Source organism: Typha latifolia, chromosome 1 (genome assembly GCF_019914945.1).
Source record: "Typha latifolia isolate L0001 chromosome 1, TyphaL0001v2, whole genome shotgun sequence".
Taxonomy (NCBI): Eukaryota; Viridiplantae; Streptophyta; class Magnoliopsida; order Poales; family Typhaceae; genus Typha; species Typha latifolia.
This window is the reverse complement of record NC_133086.1, coordinates 20,160,120-20,171,890: the sequence shown is the minus strand read 5'-3', so window position 1 is coordinate 20,171,890 and position 11,771 is coordinate 20,160,120. Positions and strand designations below refer to the sequence as shown.

The following is an 11,771-nucleotide window of genomic DNA, read 5'->3' as shown; positions in this document are numbered from 1 at the left end:
ACTTAAATAAACTCGTGAGAGTGCTTGTTGGTGAAAAATAAAATTAAAAAAAATCCTGAACCCATCCATTTTCAGTGAGAGAGCTAAAAGCTTAGACCCTAATCAGGGAACGAGTTATACTAATAATGGGAGGCCCCACGACGTGGCGCATCGCTGTTGGCCGTGTCAGATGTGATCTTATCCATTACGTGGAATGAACCCGGTGGGCCCTGCCACGGTTAACCCAGTCAATACTCTCCAACTTTTCCGGTTTCCCTCGTTATATTTGCTTTGGCTCCGTCAACCGCAGCTCGGCTCACATCGGCTCGGCTGTGTCTGGAAATGCTATCCGAGCTGAGCCGAGCCGAGCTAACTGTAGCCAATCAACAAACCCTTTCCAATATTGAGCTAATCCAAAATAAACCCCTGAGAAGTCGCCCAAATCTACTACCGATACATCCAAAAATACTTTCTACAAACTTCTCAGAAGACTAGATGACATGGCACAATTTCAGACGTCTATTATGTCTTTGCCTTTAGGGATTCACTCAGATCACGCCGCGTGGAAGTCTCGTACAAAGTTTCCCATCCCTTCCCCTCCCGTCTCTCTCTCCTCTATAAATTCCCCACCTCCCCCACCAAAAGAGAAGGGAAAGAAATAAACAGAGTCAATAGTTTAGTGAGAGAAGAAAAAAGAGGGGAGAGAGAGAGATGGGCCTTCTCGACCACCTTTGGGATGACACGGTCGCCGGCCCACCGCCGGAATCCGGCCTCGGCAAGCTCCGCAAATACTCTTCCTTCTCCCCTTCCTCCGCCTCTGCCGCCTCCGCCGCCTCCGCCGGCACCGGCGTGACGGTGACCAGAAGCATCACTATAGTGCGCACCAGCTCCTCCTCCTCCCCCGTCTCCTCGCCTCGTAGCGTCTCCGGTGACTCCAGCTCCGTGCCCTCCTCGCCCGCGAGCGTCCCGGATTCGCCCCTCGCACGTGAGAACTGAGATTCCCATCTCTTGGATCTTGTTCTAGAAGATTCTAGGAGGTTCTAGAAGGGGATTTGTTGGCTAAAGCTGGCTCCTTTTTTGTTTGGTTTTGGTTTGATCTGATTTGTGTAGACCTGACGCCGAGGGAGCAATGGAGGAGTCTGAGGAGGAAGCAGAAGCCGGTGGCCGAGGGGATGGAGACGGCGGAGCCCAGAAGCCCCACCGTTTACGACTGGTCTGACCCCTCGATCCTCTTTTTTTTTCATAATTTTATTTTGGTCCCTGATACGAAATTTAATTATTGTTAGAACCCTGAGTCTTTTGTGATAGATCTTCTGTCATATAAATATCACGCCTTGATAGCAATAGTTATCCATTATTAACGGCCCCCTTGTACCATTGCAGCCCCTGTACTTCAGCATATATTCTTATTCCTTTTACCATTTCTTTTGTCTACGGAAAAGATTTATCTTTTGACAGATTAGGACCCAAGTGGAGAGCTTTGATCACATGGTTGTCTTCCACTTTCCTTTTCTTTCTTTGGCTTTAACTGATCCTTTACTTCCTCTAAGCAGGGTGGTGATTAGCTCATTGGATAGATGAAGAGTGAGATAGAGATGAAGAGGTTTGCAGAATTGGAGGAAAAGAAAAGAAGAAGAAAAAAATGGACACACTACTACGTAGTGTGATGGAGACTCTGACGTTGTTTATGTTTGTAAATCTGTGTATAAGATGCAGATTTTTGTAGTTTATAATAAAACTATAGTGGCACTTATAGGGTGGAGAGAGAGAGAGAGAGAGAGAGAGAGAGAGAGAGAGAGGGTGGACAAAGGAGAGACTGTTAGATACGTGGATTAAGAGGGGTTGTTAACATAGGGTTGTTTTCTTGCTTTTCTGCTCTCCTTCCCCCTTGCTATGCTAGCTGTTTCAGATTTTGCTGTGTAAAAGTTGGTTGATGGATTTTAATGCAGCATGTGTTTAAGACTTAATTGCATCTCTTTCTTAATTTTTTTTAAAATTTTCTTTTTAATGTTTCAAATATCATGACCAACAGTTAATTAGAAAGTTAGCTATGTACCTTGATGTTAGAAAAATTCGAGCAGAAAAGGCCAACTTTTTTGTGGATTTTCCTGCATCTAGATTTTGCTTTTCTTATAGGAGTTGTGTAGAAGAATTCACTATGATGGGTATGATCATGTAGCAAAGTCCCCTTTTTATTTTCCTAGTTGAACATAGATAAGAGTATTTGTTCAAAAGATCTCCTATGGCTTCAAACTATCCATGTGACAGTCAAAACTACGACAGTCAGCATTCTTATCCATCTGATGCTTTCTTTTCTCCTACATATATGAGCCAGCAGCCTTATCCTCTTCCTACCTTTACTGCCAGCAACCCCATAGCTGATGATTAATTCTACCATAGTTCTTTTTACCTGGTGATGTTTGAGAATATAATCCTGGAGAGGGGCTTCTCAATTTAAGTGACATGAACCATTGCGTAGAAGAACAACCTAGAGAGAATTGAGATGGAACTTATAAGACTATTATCTTCTGATTTATTCTTTCCATTTCTAACATGTAGAAACATTTGCCATTAATTGGCTGCACAGTTTAACCTCCCTCTGCCTTCACCTTCTCGATTAGGTCTGCGGCATCTTGAACAGTTGCAATGTTCTCAGCTCCTCCTTCTCCGATTGCAACTCCAAACTTCTCTTCCAGTGCCATCATAATCTCCACCTGTCATTTACAACATAACTGGACGTATAATTTTCCTCTCAAGTTAAGTAACACAACTATTTAACGAAACATTAACGATAACATGCTTGCTTCCAATCTCACGCACTGTGTCGAGAGAATCAGCTCCTAGATCAGCAAACTTAGTTTGAGATGTCACTGTGCTTTCTTCAATGGATAGTTGCTTAGCAATAGTATCCTGAACAATCTGCAGAGTTTCGGGCTGCGCCTGTAACAGAAGTATATATATATATATTATGCAAAAGGGTAAACAAATCTCCAGAGAAAGTTTCCAGTTATAGCTTTCTATATAGATATTAGATCATAGAAAATGTTAAACTTAATCTTACTGAGGAGCATGAGATTGTAGTCCTGGAATATCCCCTGGATGCAACTGTGAATCTTGTACTCACAAACTGATTCCTGTGCACAAGCCTTAGCCCACAAGGCTTCTGTTCATGGGAATGGAATAATTAATGGACACATCTTAGCTGCTTATATCACTCACAGGAAAGAAGAGATGAGATAGAGAGCTACAGATTACCATGGCAATTTGCAACTGTGGTTGGCGACTCGCAACTGGTACTGCACTAGTCGGGAGAGGAGAGATGGCAAAGTGAGCAGCCATGACGAGGAGTTATCACAGGAGAGAGTTTGAAGAATAGAAGAGGGAACAAGTCTCTCTTAGGAGAAACTTTTGCATGCTTTATATATAGGCTGCGTTCGTTTCTTTTGTAGAGACGGAGGTGACGATACCTATGTAGCCTTGGACGTTAATTCCATCGTAATCCCAGGCGATACTTACAATGGAATTGTCCTAATGGACGAATTAATTCGGTTACCGGCATATGTCAATCATTCACAAATAAGAACAACGATTAAAGAGCTTCCAAAGTGCAACGACGATCTCTGCATCTGAATGCAGAAGTTAATACACGTGGTGCATCATTTGAATTACAAATGAGTTGTAAATAAGTAAATCCCCTGATACATTTAGTACCGTTTATTTCAGAGTAATTTTTTTTCTTTTTTCAAAATAAATTTTTTATTTTAGAATAATAGCTAAACAACATAATAACTCTATTTTATAATACAAATACTATTAATCAAAATTATATTTTATACCATACATTAACCAAATTACTAATTATTCTTAATATATATTATATCAACCTACTTTATATCAAATAAAATGAAATTCATGGTAATTTTATAAAAAATAATTTTTTTTTAAATTTTTTTCCTTCGCTTACATTAAAAGTAATTATTACACTCTTATTCCAGAATATAAGTGAACACAGAAAATAATTATTCTTGAAATAAAGACCTCATTTTGAAAATAACAAAGAGAAATATCTATTCTAAAATTAATCTTATTCCTAAAATAAATAAGGCTAGATTCATGATCCAAACAAAGTAAACGATTAAGATAATAAATCATAACATAAAATTTATCACAAATTGAGTTAGACCTCAGTGACCCAAAATCGCTAACATAAAATTTATCACAAATTGCCAAAAGGAAAAAAAGAAAAAAACCCTAATCCTCCAAAGTTGTGATCTTTCAGCCAATACACCAATAAAAGTGATCATTTGGCCTGACTAGAAACTATTTGGTTTTAACCAAGCTAAATCCGGCCCGAGCTCAATTTGGGTTGCCTCGATTTTAATGTGCAACATGAGCTAAGCTTTTGCCCACCAAGCCAGGCCCAAAAGCTCGACCCACTAAGTCTGCTTGTGGCCTAATCTATTATGCATATATATTCTTATTATTTTTTAGTCACATATTTAGTAAACTAGATATTAATTTATAAGTATAATACTATGAAAGTAATCTAAAATATATTCATAGAAGCCTATTATGCTCGGTCCGATATAATATAATATTTTTTAAAATTTTGCTCATTACCCCCTTACTTAAGCTCTGTATGGCTAGTAGAGGTAATCTAGTCCGGCCCAGTCTTGCACTACCGATCACCTCTACTCTTAACCAATCGATGTAATGTACGGTCATGATATTTGAAACCCCGTCGAGGCTTCTAGTTCGTTTTGGTTCGGTCTGGCAAATAAATCAGTCAGTGGCGGTGGCGGCTCTTCCTCCCTATCGCTCTCTCTTCCTCCTGCCGTCGTGGAAGCGAGCGCCGAGGAGGTCATCTTCCTCTAATTTCGCTCGAGCTCTTCGAGATCAGTAATCCATTTGAATCCGGAGGTTTGAGTTTAGAGGTGCCTTCGACGATGGATATGATTCGCCTTAAGCGCTACTTAGGGTTTTGATTTCAGTTTTTTTTTTATCCGGATTCCTTGTTGTTTACAGGTTATTGTGGTGTGAATCATGTTCTCGCGAATCGCGCAGCTCGGAGTTCGGATCGTGAAGGAGGCGACAATAGGCAAGTGAATTTATGTTTGAGTTGTTGTCTCCTTCTTTGATTTGTAGAGTAATGAATTAGACACTCGTATTTACTGTCATAAGAAGATTTTGTTTTATTTTTCTGCAAAGCGATCGCCTCTATAAGCTTTCTCTAACCATCTTGCCTACATATACGTGCGATATTAGTGTATTGTTTGTTTTAGCACCATTCCACTTGGAACTGCTATTACCTACTAGAGAATTTTTCTTTCACTTTTTAAATCTATCTGTTTTTTGCATTAGTTGATTCTATAATGAATGGGGAGAATTAACTTTAGAACATTTGGATAAAGCATCTCAATGACCATACATATCTTGTATTCATTGTATATCCCTTAATGGTTTGGTTTAGGAAAGAAAATGTCGATGTGTTTTTCTTAATAAAAAAAAGGCTTTGGCATGTATTGGTAAGGTTGCCATCATTGCCTTTTATTCATTGAATTACTCTTTCTAGTCATTGTGAAGTTCATGCTTTTGAGACACCGTTGCTATTATTTGCAGGTCAACATTCTTTAGCTAGACGAGATTACAAGAGAGCCAATCTCAGACACTATTTGAACCCTGTGGTCAGCTCTCTGTTACTAACAATCACCCATCCACTTCATTTATTACAAAATTTTGTTCAGTATTGCATACTTTTCAGAGGAAAATATTGTTTGCTAACGATCCTTCCTTTGAGCCCGGTTTCATTTATTTGTGTCTATTGTTACCCCAAGCCTCCTTTTGGGAGGGTTCATTACTATTCTTTTGTGACCTTTATAAACGGTTTCTCATTTGAACTTGTCTGGATTCTTGAGGATCTTCATATATATCAAAACATAATAGGGACTGTTTTCGTGAGATTTTGTGCTAAAATTGGTTGAACCATGACATTCAGTGATATGTGGCATGTGTTTGCAGAGGAATATTCTCTTCTCCACCACTTCAAATGATGGAGCGCATGATGAAGGCAGCAGAGAAAAAGACAAGTACGATTGTTCTTGATTTTACACTCTGACTATAATTTCAGGATTTGCACACAATATGATTAATTTTCTGAAAATTTGCAGGATTTCTGTGACGTTTGTCAACAAGGACGGAGATGAGAAGCACATCAAAGTTCCTATTGGAATGTCGATGTTAGAAGCTGCTCATGAGAATGACATAGAACTAGAAGGTTCTTATCTTGTTTTTCATATGGCATGGCTGGTTGTCAGTAGTTACTAAGTTACAACTACCTTGAGAAAAGTCTATCCTACATGATCTGCTCTTGCTGTCAGATGCTGCACCAGTATGCTGTTTAGGTTTATATGAATCTTGAGATTTAACGATTTGTTGTGTGCACTACCATGTAATTTCTGTTACCTAAATAATCTTTCTCCTCTTTTTGTTATTGTAATTGCAGGAGCATGTGAGGGCTCACTTGCTTGTTCTACATGCCATGTGATTGTGATGGTATGAACTTGACAACTCTCTTGACGTATCTTGTAATAATTACTAGTTATAACCTTACAACATTGCATGATGAGCAGTTTTCCTTTTAGGATGTAAAGTACTACAACAAATTGGAAGATCCCACTGATGAAGAGAATGATATGCTGGACCTTGCATTCGGGCTAACTGAAACGTATTTCTCTTCATCCATAAACTCAGAAGTATTCTCGTAGTGTTTAAATTTAACTTGGAACCTTTGTAGGTCTCGTCTTGGTTGCCAAGTAATTGCAAGCCCTGAGCTTGATGGCGTACGCTTGGCATTACCATCAGCCACGAGGAACTTTGCTGTTGATGGGTATGTACCGAAACCACATTGAGTATGGCGGCACAATTTCTGGGGATAAAGATACTTCCTGACTCGGTTTTGTAGTATTCAATATGAAGATTTGTTTTTTTTCTCAGTGCCCCGCCTTTTAAAATCCTTACCATGAAAATTACTGTCATTGTTGTATAACAGTATAAGGCTTGTTAAATAATCACATTGAGTAATTTATTGAGATATTCAAACACATTTGGGAAGGGAAATAGAGCTTTCTCATCACTCAGTCTTCCCTTTAATAATGCATGAGGGTCATTTTTTTTTTCTCTATATAATTGTTTAGGTCCTTGTTATCCCCTATTTGTGGGGCTGAATTTTTTTTTATCAGATTTCAAATATATCCTTTGCCTGTTCACTTTGGTAATTCAGTAATATGATGTTTGTGCAGCAAATCTTATGCGAGTGGAACATAGTAGCCAATAAGCTGTTCTGTCTGACTAATGTGAATTCACGAGGATATCCGATATCATCCATTAGTCGGGCAGTAATATTTCCAAAGTTGTTCGAATTCTACTTCTGTATGATATTGGACTATTAACAGGAATAGCATATTTGATTATTTTCAAATTTTATTTACCATCATGCAAGCATTTTAGCCAATTGACCTGTGACATCATTTGATTTATGAGAAAGATATTCTGTTCTACATAAGCTGTTGTTTCATTTGGATTTAGCTAAATAAAATAATACCTTTTCAGTGTACTAGTCAAAATTGCACTGGAACTTTGTAGTTGTAATTCTGAGGTCTCCTAGTTTTTTTCTTCTGCTCTGAGGCTTGTTTGGACTATGCTGACTTTTGTACAAAAAAGCTTCTTCAGGTCTCCTTGACTGGAAACTGTTAGGATCTTTGTTTTGTTTCTTTCAAAAATTAAACCCACCTGCTAAAGGATGTATATGTATAATAACTGATCAGGTATCTATATTTCTGAGCTCATCCAATATATACTGCTTTGTTTCCTTGAAGTACAGATGGTACCTAATAAACTAATTAGTTAATTGCTGAGCAATTACTTTGTCAAATTGAAGCATGTGCCCATTGCTGAGGAATAAGTTGAATGTTCCTTGCAGTAAGAACCTAATTTTCTTATCGTAGTGTGAACCCCCTTTTTTTTTGGGTGCACCTATATGGATATTCTTGGTGAAAATGGACAAGGCCAAGCAACCTATAGTTAACTTAATGTAGTAATCAAGATGTGGGGGGTGGGGATGGTTTATCAAGTCGATAAATGATGATATGGTTGAAGAAGACAACCTTATAGCTTTTATAGGGTCCTTTTAGGCCTGATTTCTCTTCAGTTGGGACTTCGGTACCACTTTCTAGAGGGTTGATCATTGATGATAGGTTGAGAGCTGGTTTAGAAAAAATTTCATTCTTTTGAAGCCTTCTCATATTTTGATTGTGGTCTAGTGGAACCATATCATTGTGAAATAAGCTTGCATCATGAGGATTTTTTATGGACAGCCACCCTCAGTTCCATCAGATAATTCACTCTCAATAGTGCAACCTGTCGTGATTCACATGCTTAAGGATTGCGTTTTATTACATCACTTTGCTATTTAGTTGCTTTAAGGCATGTTTTAACTCCGTGAGGGTCTTTCTTTTAATGGCATCAGTTAATTAAAGTAAAAAAGTATGCTGATTTAGAAGAATATGTAGGGCATCTGAGACAGACAATAGGAAATTATGTACAAAAGCAGTTTAGATGGCATGAAGGCACAACTGTTATGGTTTGTGATGATACATATATAGTCCATATGTTGCAGTATCTGGCTATGCTGCAGAAAACATAAAAGAAGCTTGCAGTAGGGTGTCAAAATTTAAGGTGCCAAAGACTATGCAAGTGGCTGATCATACAGCAGGTCAGAGTGTATTTTATCGATCTGTAGTTCAGTGTGATGGCTGATCAGCTTTTTAATTGATGTGAACGTAAGAACTTTTAGATTCCTACATATTATGGAGATATTGCAATTATGTTTCATCTGTTTATTTTTTTTCTATCTCACAAGCCAAATTTCTTCTTTTCTTTCTAAGCATATATTGCATGATTGGCATGCCATTTATGTTCTACACTAGTATAATCATTGTTAAGGTATGCCTCTGAATCAGTAACTCATGGCATACAACTTTTGACAAATTTAACACATACAAAGACAATTTTTAACTGGAAGCTCGCAAACCTGAATTCTGATTTCAATAATAAACCTTCACTCTATTAAAAGTTGCATGGTTAGTATAACAGTTGAGTAGACAATCTGAAGTCTTCTTGAGTGATAGGATGTCATACAGGAAGAGGGCCATGAAGGTGCGAAAGTTACTTGATTACAAAGGAGAACCTTTACAAAATGGGCATTGCCTTTGGTTCGATTATCATGAGTCATTTAGAATCATGTATGATATACCATGATGTCCAAGCTTGATTTTCTTTTAATTGAAGATTTATTGCTGCTCTACTAGAACTCTGTGGCTTTGGTTTTTTAGACTCTTGTTTTCTTTGTGCTTGTCTGCTACTTATACATGCAGCAAGTGCTTTTCTAGGTAGTGACATGAAAAGCTTCACCTACCAGCAGTAGTCATTTTAAAGACTAACTTTTAGTGCCATTGCATGGCCTCTTCTTGTTTATAATTTCTTTTTCTTGAGAACTAAGTTTCAGAGAGAGAAAAAATAATATTGACCAATGTTTATTTGTGAGTAAAATCATGTTGATTGATGTTCACTGCATTCCAATCCTCTTAGGGGTGGTTTAATTGTGCTGTATAATATTGTGTGCAAGGAAATATGATTGATATTTATCTGGTCTAATATGAAGATTGGATTTAGGATATTACACAGTAATATGCTGAGGATTTACATTTATACTTAGATGAGGCTTCAGATGTTGGACAGGGTACCTTTCCAGTATGATTCTTGGTGGTCTGTTGGCTGTTGGTTTTGTTTTACTTGACTAAGAAACTATCTTTCTTGTGATGTCCTCCTTAGTCAAACATTTTTTAGTTTTTGCAATTGGGGATCTGTTGTTTTGGAACCAAAATTTGGAAATAAGAATGATCGTCAAAGACGTCTTGCACCGTGTGAAAACACTAGAGTTTTGACATCTTATGATTTTCTTTAAGGATTGATTCGTAAACTATTCATGTCATGATTTTTTTCATCTTTCTTTTATATTAGAAAGTGTTATGTATTCTTTATATTCTTTGCTAGATTTTTTTTTGGTGCTATGTTGGGTCAAAATCAAACCTTTTTCACATTCTTGATTGTTCTTACTTTAGAATGGAAAACAATTTAGATGTTTAGAATGGTGTAGAAGTATATTCAGAGGAAATTAAGAAGGGCACTGAAAGCAACTGCCCACCCGGAAAATAACCTTCCTCTTTCAGTTTTATGGGTTATTCATTTGTACTGCTCTTTCTTGTGGGACATTTTATTTCCTTGCATTTTAGTCCTCACTGGGGATTGTATCCATCTGATTAACTGTACTGCCTGCTACATCTACTTGTGCTTAATTAAGATATTTAGGGTGCATGAGAATACTTTTGGTTAGGTGATTTGTCTGAAATTTTCTTTTCAATAGCAGTGAGAAAGATATGGGATCTGGAATTACTTGCAAAAGCTGAGATGGTTGCAGTTTTCTTTGATTTGGACTTACGACCAATATGACTCTTCTGAGTCTTTGTGCAGTGGCAAGTTAATTATTTACTTGGTACGATCGAAGCAAATTTGGGAACGATTTCAGGAAATTCTTTACCTCCATTCTAGAAGAACGGTGGTGCTATTATTTTGAGTCGTACAACTATTACAATATTGTACTTTCAACTGATTTAAGAAGTAGAAAACCTAGGGTTTGATGTGCTTGAAATTTTTGATGGTGATGCTTATCTACTCTCTGAAAGGTACGGGGAAGTTGAGCTAACCTACCAAGAAATTATTTAATAATAATAATACAACTGTTTCATTATCTTGTTCACTAGAAAAATTCTAAGTTTATATACCTTCTCATATCATATTATCGTTATTTATGCAGGTGATATAGCACGTATTGTTGGATGGCCATCAGCATCACCCATAAGGCAGTAAAAAAAAGCTAGTACGTATTGGTGTTATATAAATGGGTCTTATTTTTTGATTGATTTCCTCGTGGCATTTTCTTTTCCATCTCGTTTTTGACTGAAAAAAAGAGCTCGTGAGGTGCAGCTTTCCGATTGGCACCTCCAGAGTCATCGACAGAAGTAGGTTGCAATAATCTGTAAACCTTACTGGAGTCAGAAAAGCTATCAGAAAACAAAAGCCTACCTCAAAATAATCCCTTTAGTACATGCAATACCAACTCTTTGCAACTACTAGGATGTGCCTCCGTTACGTGTGATCCTCGTGTAGTAGTTTGCTCTTTCTTGAGGGGGGAGAATTTGAGGTGGAAGAACGACATTCTACAACTAATTAATCAATGATGATAGGTTCAATGATTCTTTAGACGTCCAGCAGAAGGGAGGACGAAATCTTTGATATTTATAATTAGCTTTTTCGAGCGTGGCTAAAAAGAAATGGTGGATGTTTTTTTCTTCTAGTTAATGAATTATTGCTGCCGTATCTGATTACCACTCAATGCGAAAAATATAGGAACCAGGAATCCATGTTCTTCAATTTTATGTGACAAAAAATAAGCTTGACGTATCTTTGGTTATTTATATAACTTTTGTTTTATTTGAAATTTTCAGAGTTTCATAGGTTCAATATGTTCGATTTTGGAGCCAAAACAGAGGAGGCTACGGTCTGATGTAATCTATAACTGAAACTTAGTGATTTTCTAAATGAACGAATAAATATACTTGCCATCACAACCTAACTCCTTTTTTTTTTTTCGAATACTGACTAACGAGAACATCGGT

The 11,771-nt window shown here is 37.4% G+C and overlaps 3 protein-coding genes across 7 annotated transcripts; 2 read left to right on the top strand and 1 right to left on the bottom strand.

The window, feature by feature from the left end:
- Window positions 1-624: 624 nt before the first annotated feature.
- On the top strand, window positions 625-1,946 carry LOC140784025 (dormancy-associated protein homolog 4-like). The gene is made up of 3 exons (XM_073131205.1): window positions 625-964; window positions 1,090-1,192; window positions 1,533-1,946. The coding sequence occupies exons 1-3, from the start codon at window positions 691-693 to the stop codon at window positions 1,558-1,560; spliced, it is 405 nt and encodes a 134-aa protein (XP_072987306.1). The 5' UTR covers window positions 625-690; the 3' UTR covers window positions 1,561-1,946.
- A 537-nt stretch (window positions 1,947-2,483) lies between these two features.
- LOC140784016 (uncharacterized) lies at window positions 2,484-3,420 on the bottom strand. Its single transcript, XM_073131197.1, has 4 exons — window positions 3,235-3,420; window positions 3,041-3,142; window positions 2,800-2,919; window positions 2,484-2,693 (listed from the first exon to the last, which is right to left on the bottom strand). The coding sequence occupies exons 1-4, from the start codon at window positions 3,316-3,318 to the stop codon at window positions 2,568-2,570; spliced, it is 432 nt and encodes a 143-aa protein (XP_072987298.1). The 5' UTR covers window positions 3,319-3,420; the 3' UTR covers window positions 2,484-2,567.
- Window positions 3,421-4,666: 1,246 nt separating this feature from the next.
- Window positions 4,667-11,007, top strand: LOC140780402 (uncharacterized). 5 transcript variants are annotated; one of them, XR_012107506.1, is made up of 10 exons: window positions 4,737-4,913; window positions 5,005-5,077; window positions 5,599-5,663; window positions 5,998-6,065; window positions 6,147-6,253; window positions 6,482-6,531; window positions 6,621-6,703; window positions 6,773-6,865; window positions 10,463-10,778; window positions 10,910-11,007. XR_012107506.1 is itself a non-coding variant. In XM_073125931.1 (9 exons), exons 2-9 carry the CDS (start codon window positions 5,023-5,025, stop codon window positions 7,300-7,302), a joined length of 546 nt encoding a protein of 181 aa, XP_072982032.1. In that variant the 5' UTR covers window positions 4,667-4,913; window positions 5,005-5,022; the 3' UTR covers window positions 7,303-7,626. The 5 variants fall into 5 exon arrangements, 3 of the variants coding, with proteins under 3 accessions (XP_072982032.1, XP_072982031.1, XP_072982033.1); XR_012107507.1 differs by having other exon boundaries at window positions 4,738-4,899; XM_073125931.1 differs by lacking the exons at window positions 10,463-10,778; window positions 10,910-11,007 and adding an exon at window positions 7,278-7,626 and having other exon boundaries at window positions 4,667-4,913.
- The last annotated feature ends 764 nt before the right edge of the window (window positions 11,008-11,771 follow it).